Genomic DNA, 19,519 nt, shown 5'->3' on the forward strand with positions numbered 1-19,519 from the left:
TCTACACCCGGGATACCCTAATAGGGTACCCTGGGGCCGCTCTACACCCGGGATACCCTAATAGGGTACCCTGGAGCCGCTCTACACCCGGGATACCCTAATAGGGTACCCTGGGGCTCAATACCCTGTAGTTTTATATTAATACACTTGCTGTACCTGGCCACGCGTTGCTGTGGCTAACGCATGTGCGTTGGTGAGCCACAGCAACCTTCCTTGGTCTCCCTGTCCTCCCTACCATTCCCCCCTCCCCCGTCCCCTCGTCCTCCCCACAATTATCCCCTCCCCCCTGTCTTGTCGTCCTCCCCACCATCCCACACTCCAGTTCCCTCGTCCTCCCCACCATTCCCCTCTCCCTCATCCGATGCATTCCAAATGATCTGATGTTCCCATCAGAGGATTGGGAACATCAAATGATCTGATGTTCCCATTACTGAAATATAAGAAAAACAGTTAAAAAACGAAATAAAAACAGTTAAAAAATAAACAAATAAACTATACCCATGAAATGAATATTACGGTAAACAACACAACTCAATTATAATGCAATGTCACACAAAATAATTAAATCAAAATGAAAATTAAATTTGTCAATGCAATCAGAAACGTTGAAATAGAATCGTAACATATTTAGGATAGCGTGAGTTGCTCTTACGTGCAACAGATGGCATTGTTTCTTAAATAAAGAATGCTTTTACCTGTCACAGGTGTGGCATCTATCCTTATACTTATGAAATGAACTGGAATGGTAAACAACACAGCTTAAGTCCAATGCAATGTCACACAAAATAATTGAATCAAAATGAAAATAAACCGTAATTTATGAAAATTCAATTTATCAATGCAATCGGAAACACTGAAATGGAATCGTAACATATTTAGTATAGTGTGTGTGTGTTGCTATTACGTGCAACAGATGTAGCTGTTTTTTTTTAAAAAACATGTTTTTACCTGTCACAGGTGCTGCATCTATGTAGTAGGTATATAAAAACATGCGCGTATTCGAATGGAACGTTGTGTTAAAATTTAAAAGCAATTGATAAAGAACTTTCGGAGATTACAGCGTGTGTTGCTCTTACTTCCAACAGATGGCGCTGTTTAAAAAAAAAAAACTAGTTTTTTCCTGTCACAGGTGAGGCAGGTATATAGCAGGTATATAAAAACACGCGCCTATTCGAATACAACGTTGTGTCAAAATTTCAAAGCGGTCGGTAAAGTGGTTTTGAAGATTTTCCTCACATGAAAAACAGTTTTTCAAAAAATCTTGTTTTTTTTTCCAGTCACAGACATGACATCTATATAGTATGTAGATAAGAACCCGCCCGGGTGCGAATGGAACGATGTGTGAAAACCAGGTATGATAGGGAAATGGGACAGGAGTCATTGCTGTAAACAACCGATGCTCGAAAGGCGGGATCCAAGAGTCAATGCTCGATCCTGCAGACACAACTAGGTGAGTACACACACACACACACACACACACTCCTCAACACAGTGCTTGTGTGACAAAACATCCTAGTGTGTAGGGAAGGTCACACCCCAAGAGAGTGACGAGAGTGCCAGGAGGAGCCTCCTGAGTGCCAGGAGCCTCATGAGTGCCAGGAGCCTCATGAGTGCCAGGAGAGGCCTCCTGAGTGCCAGGAGGAGCCTCCTGAGTGCCAGGAGAGGCCTCCTGAGTGCCAGGAGGAGCCTCCTGAGTGCCAGGAGGAGCCTCCTGAGTGCCAGGAGGAGCCTCCTGAGTGCCAGGAGCCTCATGAGTGCCAGGAGAGGCCTCCTGAGTGCCAGGAGGCTCCTGAGTGCCAGGAGAGGCCTCCTGAGTGCCAGGAGGAGCTTCCTGAGTGCCAGGAGAGGCCTCATGAGTGCCAGGAGGAGCCTCCTGAGTGCCAGGAGGAGCCTCCTGAGTGCCAGGGGCAGCCTCCAGAGTGCCTCACAAACTTCCCGCCAGAAATTGTCTTCAATAATACAAGTCCAGAATCACATAAAATTAAGCAACAATTAGAAGCAATATTATTCTATTGAAAGGTATTATTTCTAATTGTGAATATCTTATAAAACTTTAAAAATTAACTAGTTTTTTCATTAATAACTATAAAAAATAATATTTTTTTTTTTTTTTTTTTTTTTTTTTTTTTTTTTGAGATATATACAAGAGTTGTTACATTCTTGTAGAGCCACTAGTACGCGTAGCGTTTCGGGCAAGTCCTTAATCCTATGGTCCCTGGAATACGATCCCCTGCCGCGAAGAATCGTTTTTTCATCCAAGTACACATTTTACTGTTGCGTTAAACAGAGGCTACAGTTAAGGAATTGCGCCCAGTAAATCCTCCCCGGCCAGGATACGAACCCATGACATAGCGCTCGCGGAACGCCAGGCGAGTGTCTTACCACTACACCACGGAGACTGCCATCAGGAGGCTCCTGAGTGCCAGGAGAGGCCTCCTGAGTGCCAGGAGGAGCCTCCTGCCTTAATGCCATCATTAAGACAAATCACAACAAACAACACAGTGTTTATAACCAGCCAAGCCAGATGTCTGTCAGTTATTAATAACAGTAATGAGTAAATAAAAAACAGGCAATGAATAATCTGATAATATTTTATTCACAAGTTGGAGTTAATGATGATTTATTTAACTTGGCGCTTTACGCGTCTATGTTTTTTTGTTAAATTTTTTTAGGGAGCCGAGCGGACAGCACGCTGGACTTGTGATCCTGTGGTCCCGGGTTCGATCCCGGGCGCCGGCGAGAAACAATGGGCAGAGTTTCTTTCACTCTATGCCCCCTGTTACATAGCAGTAAAATAGGTACCTGGGTGTTAGTCAGCTGTCACGGGCTGCTTCCTGGGGGTGGAGGCCTGGTCGAGGACCGGACCGCGGGGACACTAAAGCCCCGAAATCATCTCAAGATAACCTCAAGATATACCCCATGTTGTACCTTGTGTGTCAACTATGTAAGGGGTCTCAGGGGATTTACGAAATAGTTCAAAAATTCCTGCAAAATAACAGTTGGGAATTACAAAACTGTTCTCAATTAACTTGAGAATGGTCCAGGACGGAGCGAAACGTCGTCGTCCCTTCACCTTCTAGTGTGTGGTCTGGTCAACACTGTTGGGAATTACTGCCTTACAGTTAGTGTCTAAGTCGACTACCGGCTGGAAAGTCTGGTCTCGAGAGCTGAGTCTCGACCTTGTATGCACAAATACCTGAGTGCAAGAGAGAAAACACCCAGAGCTGTGTGGCGCAGTGAAGGGCTGTGTGACGCAGTGAAGGGCTGTGTGACGCAGTGAAGGTCTGTGTGACGCAGTGAAGGGCTGTGTGACACAGTGAAGGGTTGTGTGACGCAGTGAATTGTTGTGTGACGCAGTGAAGGGTTGCGTGACGCAGTGAAGGGTTGTGTGACGCAGTGAAGGTCTGTGTGACGCAGTGAAGGTCTGTGTGACGCAGTGAAGGGTTGTGTGACGCAGTGAATTGTTGTGTGACGCAGTGAAGGGTTGCGTGACGCAGTGAAGGGCTGTGTGACGCAGTGAAGGGTTGCGTGACGCAGTGAAGGGTTGTGTGACGCAGTGAAGGGTTGTGTGACGCAGTGAAGGGCTGTGTGACGCAGTGAAGGGCTGTGTGACGCAGTGAAGGTCTGTGTGACGCAGTGAAGGGCTGTGTGACACAGTGAAGGGTTGTGTGACACAGTGAAGGGTTGTGTGACACAGTGAATGGCTGTGTGACGCAGTGAAGGGCTGTGTGACGCAGTGAAGGGTTGTGTGACACAGTGAAGGGTTGTGTGACACAGTGAAGGGTTGTGTGACACAGTGAAGGGCTGTGTGACGCAGTGAAGGGTTGTGTGACACAGTGAAGGGTTGTGTGACACAGTGAAGGGTTGTGTGACACAGTGAAGGGCTGTGTGACGCAGTGAAGGGCTGTGTGACACAGTGAAGGGTTGTGTGACACAGTGAAGGGTTGTGTGACACAGTGAATGGCTGTGTGACGCAGTGAAGGGCTGTGTGACGCAGTGAAGGGTTGTGTGACACAGTGAAGGGTTGTGTGACACAGTGAAGGGTTGTGTGACGCAGTGAAGGGCTGTGTGACGCAGTGAAGGGCTGTGTGACGCAGTGACGGGCCTCAAGGACCGGACTATATGACACAGTGAAGGGCTGTGACGTAATAATAGCCGAGGTTGTTCTAACCATAAAATTTAACGGGCCTAAATTGAGGCCAAAATTTTCGCTTCCATGCATTTTGTATATACAATGTTGAGGGGGGGGGAGGGGGTGTCGATCAATACTAGGGGCAGCCAGTATACTCTAGGGGGAGAGGGGGGTATACAATCACCTGCCGGGGGGGGGGGTGGTAGTATATCCTAGGGGAGGAGGTGGTTAGACCATTATCAGGATAGGGTGTAGGTGGTGTAGACCTCAGCTTAATTGGCTAACCAAGTAGCTATATATTTGGCTGACTGCCTGAGTGCTTTAATTGGCTGACAGTGTAATTGGCTGACTGATTGCCTGGCTGTTTGACAAGCCGACTGCTTAGCTGGATGTCAGTTTGGCTGGCTGTCTGCTTAACTGAGTCGTTGAGTGCACGGCTGGATGACTTAAAACGTTTATAACCTGATTTCTGGTCAGTGCCCTTCCTGTTGACTGTTTGCTGGCTATACCTTGTCTCTTTCCTGACGCAGCTGTGACGCAGCTGTGACGCAGCGGAGAGCTCGGATCTCATCTCTTATCATCTTCAACTCCATTCTTACAAACACTTTCCCTAATTGTATTTGGGTAATTGAAAACGAGTACCAATCTTGTTACGAGTACCAAACGAGTCTTGTACCAATCACGTTACGAGTCAGCGTCCTCCAGAGAGTGCCACATGGCACTGTCACAACTATTGTCTTACCAGGCGCCCAAGGGCGGCTCTCAGTGCCAGTGTGAAGGATGCCTTGAGCCTTACTGCTCCCGTTTTCTGTGAACCACGAGGGATAACCCAAATACACCGAGCTCTTATATAAGTAATTAAGTACACCTTCTAAGTAAGACGGATCACAGGTCTTATTTGCTCTTAGATAATAAAGGAGGAGACGGAAGAGGGCGTAACCTGGAGGTCACAATTGAAGAAGATAAGAAAGCGTGTAGACTCATGGCTGGTAACAATGCTGTACCTAACATAGTTGGGACAAGGATCACAATATTGATCTTAAGAAATGTGACATAATCTATAAAAGTAATAATATTAGAACTAGAACTACTTGGAACGTTTTGTTCCGAGTAACTGAATCTAAAACAACAACAACAGATAACAGCCTCATTAGACGTTGAGATGTAAGTCTGGTCCTAACCACACACTCAGACCTTGACAAAGCACTCAGGAGAGTGCGAAAGACTTGGTGTAAATTCCTTACATAAATCTCACAAGTACACAAGTGTGAGTTTTTATTCTATGTTATTATGTCCGTGAGTAGACATTACCATTACTTAAAAAAGTTCTTTCTAATGTCTCTGTGACTCATTTGGGTACTCAATTCCCACCTGTGTCCCCTTGTGCGAGTACCAACTGTGTTAAATAAACTGTCTTTATCTACCCTCTCAAGTCCAATGAGAATCTTGTATGTGGTTATCATGTTCCCATGATAACCTCAAGATGATGATATCATATCAAGATAACCTCAAGATTCCCCCCTAACTCTTCTGTCTTCCAGCGACGTGAGGTTTAGTTCCCGTAGTCTCTCCTCGTAGCTCATACCTCTCAGCTCGGGTTGCACTCCTTTGATCCTTCTCCAGTTTAGTCTTGCACTTGACTATACTAATTCCACGCTGAAGCTGCATACCCCAGGACTGGTCTGACATATGTGGTATATAAGCTTCTAAATGGTTACTTACACAAGTTTCTAAATGGAGTTCTTATGTTGGTCAACCTGGCATATGCAACTGATGATATCCTCTTGATTTGGGCTTCAGGGGACAGGTCCGGTGTGATATCAACCCCCAAGTCCTTTTTCCCTCCCAGATTCTTGGAGGATTTCATCTCCCAAATGGTACCTTGTATATGGCCACCTGCTTCCTACATCTATCTTTATTACTTTAAATTTGCTCGAGTTAAACTCTAATAGCCATTTGTTGAAACATTCCTTCGGTTTGTCCAGGTCATCTTGTAGCCTCATGCTGTCTTCCTCTATCTTAATCCTTCTTAATTTTGGAATCGTCAGCAAACATTGAGAGGAATGAATCTATACCCTCTGAGAGATCATTTATTTATATCAGAAGCAGGATAGGTCTGAGTGCAGAACCCTGTGGGACTCCGTTGGTGATTTCACGCCATTCTGAGAGCTCACCCCTCGCAGTAACTCTCTGCTTCCTATTGCTTAGGTACTCCTTTATCCACTGGAGCACCCTACCGGTCATTCTAGCTTGTGCAACAGCCTCTTATGGGGTACTGTGTCAAAGGCTTTCCGACAATCAAAGAAAATGCAGTCTGATCACCCTTCACCTCGTAGTAGAATTAATTATATTAAACATGTGAGGCAAGATTTACCCTCCCTGAACCCATGTTGATGGGTTGTCACAAAGTCCCTTCTCTCCAGATGTGTTACCTAGGTTTTTTCTCACAATCTTCTCCGTCACCTTGCATGGTATACAAGTTAAGGACACTGGCATCTTGTTCAGTGCCTCTTAGCCTGTCACCCTTCTTGTATATTGGGACCACATTCGCCGTCTTCGATATTTCTGTTAGGTCTCCCGTTTCCAGTGACCCGTGATGAAGTGAAGAGCTGTAACGCATTGAAGAGTTGTGAACACAATGTAGATATGTGACGCAGTAAATAACTTCGACGTAGCGAAGATCTTGTGAGCAGTGGAGAACTGTGACGCAGTAAAGTCTTGTGACGCAGTGGAAGGCTGTGTGACGCACAGTGGAAGCAACAGTGCGTGGACATAATCGATGAGAACGCAATACATTGATTATTGTAGTGTTGGTGGTGGTTCACACCCAGCGGTCGTTAACACCCAGAGGTCGTTAACACCCAGAGATCGTTTATACAAGGTCGTAACACCCAGAGATCGTTTATACAAGGTCGTAACACCCAGAGATCGTTTATACAAGGTCGTAACACCCAGAGGTCGTTTATACAAGGTCGCAACACCCAGAGATCGTTTATACAAGGTCGTAACACCCAGAGATCGTTTATACAAGGTCGTAACACCCAGAGGTCGTTTATACAAGGTCGCAACACCCAGAGGTCGTTTATACAAGGTCGTAACACCCAGAGATCGTTTATACAAGGTCGTAACACCCAGAGGTCGTTTATACAAGGTCGTAACACCCAGAGGTCGTTTATACAAGGTCGTAACACCCAGAGGTCGTTTATACAAGGTCGTAACACCCAGAGATCGTTTATACAAGGTCGTAACACCCAGAGATCGTTTATACATGGTCGTAACACCCAGAGGTCGTTTATACAAGGTCGTAACACCCACAACGTCATTCACAATATTCGTTCATACACACACACACGGTCACTGATCCATACACACACGGTCATCCATACACCCAAGATCATACATTCATACATACATACATGGTCATTGACATGCACAAGATCATTCATTGAAATGGTGATTTTTTTCCACAATGAAAATCCTACTAATGCTGTAGTTGTAACTTGAAACAGTATTAATGATATAAACACTAATATATCAGTGTTTATATCAGAGCCCGGTATATATATATATATATATATATATATATATATATATATATATATATATATATATATATATATATATATATATATATATATATATATATATATCAGTATATCAGAGACGCTAAGACTTTATAAAGTTACAGACGGCTTGAGTACAATAATTACCACCATCCTGGGAAAATGGTTTCATTACAAGATTGTAAATACTATGCTATGTATTCTCACAAACCCAATGTACCTTCTTGTATATAAATAAATAAATAATTAAAAAAACAGAAACATATCACAAATAGCACATCGAACTTGGCTGATTATAAATGTCATTGTTTTAGGTCATATTATTTTTCGTTGGCTTCCAAGTTACTCAAACAGTCGCAGTTTAATTAATTAATTATTATTATTATTATTATTATTATTTATTTATTTATTTATTTATAATAAGGTACATTGGGTTTAGGAGAGCACATAGCATTGGTGCAGGCGATGAGTCACAATAACGTGGCTGAAGTATGTTGACCAGACCACACACTAGAAGTTGAAGGGACGACGACGTTTCGCTCCGTCCTGGACCATTCTCAAGTCGATTGTGATCAATCGACTTGAGAATGGTCCAGGACGGATCGAAACGTCGTCGTCCCTTCAACTTCTAGTGTGTGGTCTGGTCAACATAACATTGGTGTTTTTACATTCTTGTAAAGTCACTAACACGTATAGCGTTTTGGGCAGATCCTTAATCTGACAGATAATATTAAGTAGTTAATTTGTAACAAAATTGAACAAAAAATGTTTATAGGTACATTGTAGGAAAATTTGAAGAAAATTAGTAGGTACATTATAGTATAATTTTAGGATTATCAGCAGGTACATTGTAGCATAATTTGAGGATTATTAATAGGTATATTGCAGTAAAATTTGCGTTCATTATAACAACCATTATATAAGATGATAGCAGTGATTACAACGGTGAAGTTGTGGGGCTTAGGTACATATATTGCGGGATCGAGTAGCACAAGATTACAGTGCGAGTTTGAAGTACTAGGCAGGAAACTATGAAGATGAAATTAGGTACTTTTTGGTTTTACTTTTGAATAAGGCGTAGGTTGGACAGCTTTTTTATTCGTTATGGAGTGAGTTCCATAGACCAGGTCCCATTTTTTGCATAGAGTGTTTACACAGATTAAGTTTGACTCTGGGGATATCAAAGACATATTTATTTCTGGTGTGGCGATTATGGGTCCTATTACTGCATGTCCAGGAAGAGTTTCAGAACAGGGTTTGCATTTAATAACAGGGTTTTGTATATGTAAATATCACAAGAGAATGTGTGGAGTGAGTTTATGTTTAGCATGTTTAGGGATTTAAACAGAGAGGCTGTGTGTTGTCTGAAACTGTTTGTTATTCTGATAGCAGAGTTTTGCTGGGTGATGATGGGCTTGAGGTAGTGTGCAGTGGCTTGAACCCCATGCATAGATACCGTATGTAAGATAGGGATAGAATTAGAGCGTAGAATAATGAGAGGAGAGCAGAGTGGGGAACATAATATCTGATTTTAGAGAGTATACCGACCGTTTTTGAGACTTTTCTGGCTATGTGTTGTATGTGGGTGCTGAAGTTGAGTCCCTTGTCTATGTATTGGCCAAGGAACTTTCCTTCCTTCTTATTGCTGATGTTAACATTGTTTATGTGAAGTTGTATTGAATTTGATGATTTGCTTCCAAATAAGATGTAGTAGGTCGTTTTTTATGTTTAATTGAGTTTGTTGGTTGACATCCATGAGTGAACCTTTTTTAATTCGTTATTTACAACGTTATTTAGTGTGTGTAGATTGGTGTCTAAGTAGATGAAGGTAGTATCGTCAACAAATAGTATAGGGTTGAGAATATCAGCCAGGTTAGGGAGATCACTGAGGTATATATATATAAAGATAGGAGGGGTCCTAGGATGCTGCCCTGTGGCACCCCCTACGGTTAATGGTAGAGTGGGAGAGGTTATATCATTGGTGGCTACATATTGGTGTCTGTCACTGAGATAGGATCCAATATCCGAGGCCTCGGAGGCTCAGTGGGCCGGGTCGTCGGCTCACACCCGCGGGTCCCGAGTTCAGTCCCCGGGAGTTAAGTATATAATTGATGAGGGTTTGCAACCTGGGGAAGGTCTTCGACCTTGGGGGGGGGGAACTCTTATAGCCTTATAAGAGTTTCAGATCAAGTAGCTATATTGCCTTGGTGGTAATTTTAATTTAATTTTTTTAATTTTAAATTTTTATATTGCCTTGGTGGAATTTTTAATTTTTTATTTTCCGTTATCGGGGATAACGGAAATTAAAAGACAATACTTTTCACCCATAGGTTTAATAAACCCATGGAGTATAATATATATCATTTATTATAGAGCATATTTGAAGGATGATATACAGGAAGCACTTCGTCAGTACACAAGTTGATGTAATGTATAAAGCCGTAAATGCTGAGATTAAAATTTCGTTCAGAATATAATTGTACAAATGTTCAAGAATAATGGGATGACCTTTGACACGGTCACTTACTATAGAGATTGTGGCCGATTGTAGATTGTATAGAGATTCATGTACTTTCAGACAAATAAATTTGTGATAATTTATAAGTGTTCTTCACGGGGAAAATAATAGCTAAAGAATGCTACAAATTAAGAAATTAAATAAATTAATAAGTACTTTATTTTACTAGGAAAGTAATTTTGAATTCTCAAACAAAAAAATTAACGAAACTCTCCGGTTATACACCTAAAGCTAAGAAATGGGCTGAATAGAGAAGTTTCCCATTAAAACATTCTCACTTACGTTTTCTGTAAAAGTCAAGCCTTCAGTGTTCGTATCCTCGAAGGTTCGTTCGGACGTATTTCCCACTGTCGCGAACGATCCTTAATATTAAAATGCAGCCAAATTCTTCACACAAGATGGCTATATGAGATACATAATAAACAGCTTGCTGTTGTTGTTTAAGATTCGCTACTTGGAACAAAAAGCTCCAAGCAGCACGGGCTATGGTGATCCCGTATTTTTATATAAACATGTAATCTAAGCATTCATAGACTATTATTGTCCTAGGGCGGGGAATATTAGACAATTGATCTGTAGTGGAGAGGCTCAGATCGTTTGCATCACCTAGTTGTGCTTGTGGGGGTTGAGCTCTGGCTCTTTGGTCCCGCCTCTCAACTGTCAGTCAACTGGTGTACAGGTTCCTGAGCCTACTGGGACTCTATCATATCTACATTTGAAACTGTGTATGGAGTCAGCCTCCACCACATCACTGCCTAATGCATTCCATCTGTTAACTACTCTGACACTGAAAAAGTTCTTTGCAATGTCTCTGTGGCTCATTTGGGTACTCAAGTTTCCACCTGTGTCCCCTTGTTCGTGTGCCACACATTCAAAATAATCTGTCGTTATCTACTCTGTTAATTCCACTGAGAATTTGTATGTGGTTATCATGTCTCCCCGAACACACACACACACATACCTGTTGATTGACGGTTGAGGCGGGACCAAAGAGCCAGAGCTCAACCCCCGCAAACACAACTAGGTGAGTACACACACACACACACACACACACACACACACACACACACACACACACACACACACACACACACACACACACACACACACACACACACACACACACACACACACACTTGGGAGTATACCTTATGCCTGAGCCTGATGTAGACTAAAATACTCTAGTATAACTGTAAACTACAATGTCCAGTCGTAATAATAATTCCTGTTGACGGTAATATATACATAAGGTTTGTATCGAAGGTCCTGTTTACTGTGCTAGGTGAACAGAGGCAGCCGGTGATAGGAAATGGCAGAACCATTTCTGTCCCGGCCGGGAATCGAACCCGGTATTGCCGATGGAGTCGAGACGAAACTAACTGTACTAACCTAATATAAACTAACATCTAACATCCCCAGGAGAGAACATTCCTGCCTCAATATAAAAGCAAATCAACTCCTGACTAAAAATCAGAAGAGAACATAAAATGTAAGACTATTATGTAACATTATCTATTAGCCTACACTACCAAAATCTGGGTACAGCACAAGAATGTCTTCCAATATTCCTGAGTGTATGAAGTAATTACAGAGCTCAAAGTACCTCATACCATTTGGTGAGAAGTCACTTATAACAGGGCACTCACAGATATAGTGATGGAGAGTGTCCCAGCTCTTGCTTGACATAGGTTTACAATTGGAATGTTCACCATCAGTTACCTGCAGCCACCTGCCATAGATATAGATATCCAAGCCTAATTCTGGCAATTACAATGTCTCACTGTCTTGTGCATGTTTTATGCTGCCAGTACATATAATTCTCGGTTCTAAACATATTATAGCTCTTTATACTCGTGCTTTCTGGCCTTTGTGTGTCAGTGACTGCTCTTCTGTCTTCCCTAATTTCCTGAAATATTACAGCCTTTACAGCAGAGATTGGAATGCCAATATCCAACTCAATTTCAGGCTTATCACATGCACATTTAGCTGCCTTGTCTGTGTCGTCATGCTGGAGAACACGTCTGTCAGAGGGAGTCATACAAATGAGACTCTGGACCGCTTGCTCTTTGTATTAATAATGTTGTTTACAATGGATGTTACAACAGTCCTAGTGTCTATTTTGCGTGTTGGGTTTCTAATGGTCTGAAGAGCTGACTTTGAATCACAGATAATTACTCCTCCACTGTTCTTCAGGGCGTTAGTGGCCAGTTGTCGTGCAGCTAATTCTGCATGTGTGGAGCTGAGCCACTTACTCAGTCTCACACTAGGGATCTGTGTACATATGTTGTCTTTGTATAGTCTACAGGTTGGTGCAGTGTGACATGTTCACATCTGAACACACCCATCACCGTAAGCATAGTGCTCGTGAGCCCGTAAGTTATTGATAAAGGAATCAGTTGTTTCAAGTGTTGTTGCTTTCAGGATTGATTGTTGCCGCCGAAGGCGGCTAGTTTATTGTGCACCCCATACTCATCCTGTGAGCGGTAGTGCAAAAGGCACAAAAAGGCACAGAGGGCACAAAAGGTCTTTATCAGACCTCATCTTAGATTATTACATAAACAATTTCTTCTATGCCTTCACACTTGCTTTCAGGAGTGCTGGGTTTTCCTTGCTCTTTTAGCTGATGGTCTTATAAGACACTTATATTTCGGGGTACAGATATAATGGGATATAATTGGCTAACACTTTGCATACAATAGGAATATTTACTTTAATGAGATTGGCAACGCTTCTACTCAACTAGTTTGCTTATAATTTTGCCGCTGGTGCGTTGGCAACACTCTCCCGCCTACATACAGCACTAGTCAGTTTTTCTCTTAAGTAGTAAGGTTGGTGTTGGATCTCTGGTCACCCTTACACAGAAGGTGGTACTGAGCTGCTCAACTTTGCAGGCGATAAGTCACAATTTACGTGGCTGAAGTAGATTGACCAGACCACACACTAGAACGTGAAGGGACGACGACGTTTCGGTCTGTCCTGGACCATTCTCAAATCGACTGATCACAATCGACTTGAGAATGGTCCAGGACGGACCTTCACCTTCTAGTGTGTGGTTTGGTCAACATATTTCAGCCACGTTATTGTGACTCCTCGTCTACATGTTAATATAACAATATAATAACAAGGCAAGAGCTGCAACAACTATATTAGGCTAGACATAAACAACTATAGACCTCATTCCTGTAGCTATATAATCGTGATGGCTTGGCGCTTCCTCCTGACACCTCTCTTCCCTATAGTTAATGACAGGTGAGTTCTGATAAGTATCTGATAAGTATAACTTCTTATTGAAATGGACGGTGTGCAGGACAAACATATCAATTGTGACACTAGCTCTCCACATATGTCAGTTGCTTAATTTAGAACCTGTACTTGTGGTCGATCTCGAACCCATTGTTGATGTGACGACTTATATTGAATTTCGTAACTAGCTCATCAAGATTGTAACTTGCTTAGCTAAATGAATTGTGGGGTTCAGTCCCTGAGCCCATTATGTGCCTCTGTAACCCTTTCCACTACCGCCCACAAGATGGGTATGGGGTGCATAATAAATGAACTAAACTAACTAACTAAACTAAATATTGAAATGAACTACACTGCGCGTACTATTTACAAGATTGTAAATATTCATGCTATGTATCCTCAATCCCAATGTACCTTCTTGTATATATATAAATATATAAATATATAAATAAATATCTGAAATAAATAGTAGTGTACAAGGTAGGCTGAGAGCAACAAGCACTTGGTTGTGTGTGGTGCCGTCCTCTCTCACCCTCCCAGGCGGCCGTGATCGTATAGTGGTTAGTACATTGCGTTGTGGCCGCAATAACCCAGGTTCGAATCCTGGTCACGGCAGAGGATGTTCACTTTTTTTTTTCCTTTAATAAGGTTAAAGTATATGGTAGTTTCGTCTTCTTCACGAATTGTTATGGTGTGTGGACACGCAGGTCACACTGGTCCATGTGGAGGGTTCTTGTGCTCTGGGGCCAGGTTCAAGAAGCAGTTACGCAAGCACTTACGAACCTGTCCATCTTTTGTCAATATTTAGTGGCTTTGTTTACAATTATTAAACAGTTAATGAGCTCCGAAGCGCCAGGAAGGCTGTTTATAACAATAACAACAGTTGATTGGGAAGTTTTCATGCTTGTAAACTGTTTAATAAATGTAACCAAAGCCGTCAAAGATTGAGGAAAGATGTACAGGTTCGTAAGTGGTTGCGTAAGTGTGTTCCCTGGTGGTACTATCACCTCCAAGCTTACACCTTCCTCCCGCTTCATCAACACATTTATCTAGCAATGTGTGAGTGTTTATTATAATCTTAATCCAATAACCTTATTGGCCAACTGTAAACTAACCCATTCAGGACTTCTTGATGAACTCCACACCATTGCTGAACCTTTGTTTTAGTCAACAGTAAAGTCAAAGACCACTGCCTTCCTTCACCTTTGTATTTTAATACCGTTTTTTTTTAATTTCTCGAAAACGACTGCAATTTTGTATGCAAGTATTCATTTCAACTCAAAGAAATCGTCAATATCCTCTAAGCTATTAAATTCTATTACGTTAACCTGTTTATCTTACGGTTTAATGTTTGTTCTCTATTTATATTTCTGTATGTAATAGTTTCCAGTATTCTAAGTCACAGTCACATTAGCAGTAAACTATCCCCCCCACTAACTAAAAAAAAAATTCGAATGTAAAGTGTTAAATCTTAAGAGACAAATAGGATAGTTGGTCCTCCCGGCGACCACAGAAAACTGGATATGCCGGTGAGTGATGACGTAGTTATGACGTCACGCGGGACTGGGTCAATACAAGCCTCGCGTTCTTCTTGATGGCGTGTTGCAAGGACGGCGTGCACGGGTATGCACGCCATCATTACTGTTGCTGACATGCCCACGCGCACGCCACCACAGCTCTCGCACACGCCCACACGCCCTCATAAATGGCCTAAAGGCGCTCCTTAACTCACTGCCACGCTTTCATAACTGGCACACACACACACACACACACACACACACACACACACACACACACACACACACACACACACACACACACACACACACACACACACATGCACTCAAATGAAGTACCACCAGAAATTATAACTAATTATGTAAATTGTGTGTACTCCGTGTGTCACACGTTATGGATATATCTCATTATTCGTTCTTCTCACCTCCTTAAATTACGTCGCTTTTCGCTCGTTTGCCCGTACGGCCAAAAATGGACGCAATTTGAAATGAAATCGGTTTACGAAAGTGATGTACTGTCCCGTTTTCTGTTTGAGTCCTCCGGTTTACTCGGCTAGGTTAGGAGAGGAAACTTTCAATTAACGGGTTTCATGACGTTTTGAAACCTTAGGAGAACTTCCTGCCCTCCTAACTTACCACAGGACCCTTAACTTGCTATTTTGGAAGAAAAATAATCCAAATTTTTTTCAAATATTTTTTATTTTCTTATTTTCAAATTACGTCCATTTTCGACCATATGGACAAACGACCAAATTCAGGCGTGATTTGTAAGAGGACAGGACCCAGAGTCACGAAGCAGTTACGCAAGCACTTACGAACGTATACATCTTTCCTCAATCTTTGACGGCTTTGTTTACATTTAACAAACACTTTACAGGCATGAAAACTTGCCAATCAACTGTTGTTATTGTTGTTAACAGCCTCCTGGTGCTTCGGTGCTCATTAACTGTTTAATAATTGTAAACAAAGCCGCAAAAGATTGAGAAAAGATGTACAGGTTCGTAAGTGCGTGCGTAACTACTTCGTGAATCTGGCCCCAGGTTGCTCCCCCCCCCCCTCCATCCCAAGCTCTCCTGTCTTCCAGCGACGTGAGCTTCAAAGTTCAAAAGTTCAAATACGTTTATAGAGACAATGAAATACATCTCAAATGGAGAGTGTAGCTTAGGCTATTTTGGTCTTAGGAAAGACCAGGAGTGGTCTTACATATGTGGTATACAAGGTTCTGAAGGATTCCTAACACAGGTTTTTGAAGGTAGTTCTAATGTTAGCCAGCCTTGCATACGCCGCCGATGTTATTCTTTTGATGTGGGCTTCAGGAGACAGGTTTGGTGTGATATCAACTCCTAGATCTGTGTGTGCGTGTGTGTATTCAACTAGTTGTGCTTGCGGGGGTTGAGCTCTGCTCTTTCAGCCTGCCTCTCAACTGTCAATCAATCAGCTGTAACTAACTATTAACTAATTTTTTCCACCCCCCCCCCAGGAAGCAGCTTCGTAACAGCTGTCTAACCCCCAGGTACCTATTTACTGCTAGGTAACAGGGGCATCAGGGTGAAAGACACTTTGCCCATTTGTTTCTGCCTGGTCCGGAAATCGAACCCGAGCCACAGAATTAAGAGTACTGCGCGCTGTCCGCTCAGCTACCAGACCCCTTGTGTGTGTGTGTGTGTGTGTGTGTGTGTGTGTGTGTGTGTGTGTGTGTGTGTGTGTGTGTGTGTGTGTGTGTGTGTGTGTGTGTGTGTGTGTGTGTGTGCGTGCGTGTAATCAATATTGATTTCATTTACACTCTAAGAACCCTTATGGTGTCAATGACCTCATTTACCACTCTCTCTCTCTCTCTCTCTCTCTCTCTCTCTCTCTCTCTCTCTCTCTCTCTATATATATATATATATATATATATATATATATATATATATATATATATATATATATATATATATATATATTATCTTAGTGTCTGCACCGTACACCGTACGTACAACCTGCACCGTACTTGTGGATTTGTTCATTTGATGCATTGATAGGGAGCCGGTCGGCCGAGCGGACAGCACGCTGGACTTGTGATCCTGTGGTCCCGGGGTCGATCCCGGGCGCCGGCGAGAAACAATGGGCAGAGTTTCTTTCACCCTATGCCCCTGTTACCTAGCAGTAAAATAGGTACCTGGGTGTTAGTCAGCTGTCACGGGCTGCTTTCTGGGGGTAGAGGCCTGGTCGAGGACCGGGCCGCAGGGACACTAAAGCCCCGAAATCATCTCAAGATAACCTCAAGATAGATCACGTTAGTGTGATCTCTGTGTGTAACAACTGTCTTTGACTCCTTCAGGGAAGGTAATAGTTTAGGGGCGGTGTACGGTACGTCAGACGCCTTGACACTATTGCTTTCTCTCCTTCCTTATGACTATCCCATTGACGCTGTAATCCCCCCCCCCATGTCACTATAATCCTTCCTATGTCTCGATAATCTCCCCTTCGTCATTACAATTCCTCCTACGCCTCTATGATCCCCCCTATGTCTATTATCCCTCACCTACGTCACTATAATCCCCCCTACGTCACTATAATTTAATCCCTATGCCACTATAATTAATGGTATAAATATAAATGGTATAATAAATGGTATAAATATAAATGGTATAAATATAAATGGTATCGGGGAGATACCAAGGCGACGGGGGAGACATCTCCCGTCACGCAGGGTGCAGTCGCACCTCCACAGGTCTCCAAGGGCCACCACTTACGAGCTATTCATGCCCGTGCCACATTTTGGGTGGCTTAATCTTCAGCAATCAATCAATCCTTGGTAACCTTCCATATAGGGTACCCAGGGCAAGGTGCATGCGTGACCCCTGCCCTTGTGCGTCGAGACCTTGGCGCTGTACAACGTACCGCAACCGTTTAGGCCATATTTACCAGTTGATCACACGAGCGTGAACCGTCGTTGAATATGTTTTGTATCCAGGATGCCAGGGGGACTGATGGCTGAGTGGAGAGCGCTCGGGATTCGTAGTCGTGAGGTTCCGGGCTCTATCCCCGGTGGAGGCGGAAACAAATGGACAGTTTCTCTCACCCTGATGCCCCAGTTCACCTAGCAGTAAATAGGTACCTGGAATTTAGACAGATGCTACGGGCTGCTTGCTGGGTATGTGTGTGTGTGTGTGTGTGTGTGTGTGTGTGTGTGTGTGTGTGTGTGTGTGTGTGTGTGTGTGTGTGTGTGTGTGTGTGTGTGTGTGTGTGTGGAAAAAATCAGTTGATTGGCAGTTGAGAGGTGGGCCTAAAGAGCCAGAGTTCAACCCCCGCAAGCACAACTAGGTGAGTACAAGTAGGCCGTCCTCCTAAAGTTCCCCAACGTCAAGAAACTGCCGTACTAAAGGGCCTAGCTTATCCTAACCAACCAGAGGACCCAAAACAGAAAACGGGACAGTACGTCACTTTCGCGAGCCGCTTCCATTTTCTAGTACGACGATGTTTGGCCGTAGGTGGAGTATACGTCAAAATGCGACGGGCTCTTAGGGGGGGGGGGACGGGTTGATTAGGCTACCTAAAGACATGGACCTCCAAGACCAACATAGCTAACTTCAGTTTGGAATTCTCAGTGTGACAGCTTAAAAAAAAGGTTCCTAGTTCCTAAAAAGGTAGCTACCTCATCCCTTTGTGTGTATTTATACCTCAATAAACTTATTTGAATTTTATACCTCAATAAGCTTATTTGAATTTGAATTTTATACCTCCATAAACTTATTTGAATTTTATACCTCCATAAACTTATTTGAATTTGAATTTGGTTTCTAGTAACTACTAACTCTTGAAATACTCATAAATGTCTAACTAACAAACGTAAACATTTAGATTATTCCGGGAAAGTTGGGTTATGAGGCAACGTTCAGGAGCGCAGCTTGCGTCACGGGAACGTTGGGTTATGAGGCAACGTTCAGGAGCGCAGCTTGCGTCACGGGAACGTTGGGTTATGAGGCAACGTTCAGGAGCGCAGCTTGCGTCACGGGAACGTTGGGTTATGAGGCAACGTTCAGGAGGAGCACAGCTTGCGTCACGGGAACGTTGGGTTATGAGGCAACGTTCAGGAGCGCAGCTTGCGTCACGGGAACGTTGGGTTATGAGGCAACGTTCAGGAGGAGCACAGCTTGCGTCACGGGAACGTTGGGTTATGAGGCAACGTTCAGGAGCGCAGCTTGCGTCACGGGAACGTTGGGTTATGAGGCAACGTTCAGGAGCGCAGCTTGCGTCACGGGAACGTTGGGTTATGAGGCAACGTTCAGGAGGAGCACAGCTTGCGTCACGGGAACGTTGGGTTATGAGGCAACGTTCAGGAGCGCAGCTTGCGTCACGGGAACGTTGGGTTATGAGGCAACGTTCAGGAGCGCAGCTTGCGTCACGGGAACGTTGGGTGACAGGAATTTGTGTTAAACATCAGCAGCTCATCACAGGAAAAATTCCACCGGAAGCAACCCACTTCTCCTTCTTTCGTAGAACACAGGATTTAATATTACTGCTTTACTCTCGGAGCGTTAATATGCGTCATACTGGAGCATTG

General features: G+C 43.2%; 1 protein-coding gene and 1 non-coding gene across 2 annotated transcripts; one reads left to right on the forward strand and one right to left on the reverse strand.

The window, feature by feature from the left end:
- Nucleotides 1-1,483: 1,483 nt before the first annotated feature.
- LOC138353848 (postacrosomal sheath WW domain-binding protein-like) lies at nucleotides 1,484-4,725 on the reverse strand. The gene is made up of 2 exons (XM_069307275.1): nucleotides 4,642-4,725; nucleotides 1,484-1,894 (listed from the first exon to the last, which is right to left on the reverse strand). The coding sequence occupies exons 1-2, from the start codon at nucleotides 4,723-4,725 to the stop codon at nucleotides 1,484-1,486; spliced, it is 495 nt and encodes a 164-aa protein (XP_069163376.1).
- A 9,274-nt stretch (nucleotides 4,726-13,999) lies between these two features.
- On the forward strand, nucleotides 14,000-14,071 carry TRNAH-GUG (transfer RNA histidin (anticodon GUG)). The gene has a single exon. It is a non-coding gene; the product is annotated as a tRNA-His (tRNA).
- Nucleotides 14,072-19,519: the final 5,448 nt, after the last annotated feature.

Source organism: Procambarus clarkii, chromosome 60 (assembly GCF_040958095.1).
Source record: "Procambarus clarkii isolate CNS0578487 chromosome 60, FALCON_Pclarkii_2.0, whole genome shotgun sequence".
Lineage (NCBI taxonomy): Eukaryota > Metazoa > Arthropoda > Malacostraca > Decapoda > Cambaridae > Procambarus > Procambarus clarkii.

Excerpts from the sequence above, each read along its gene's own strand:
- LOC138353848 (XM_069307275.1), bottom strand. The coding sequence starts at position 4,725 with ATGGAGTTGAAGATGATAAGAGATGAGATCCGAGCTCTCCGCTGCGTC. Across the intron at positions 1,895-4,641 it reads TGCGTCAGGAAAGAGACAAG|GAGGCTCCTCCTGGCACTCA; the intron begins GTATAGCCAGCA and ends CCTGGCACTCAG.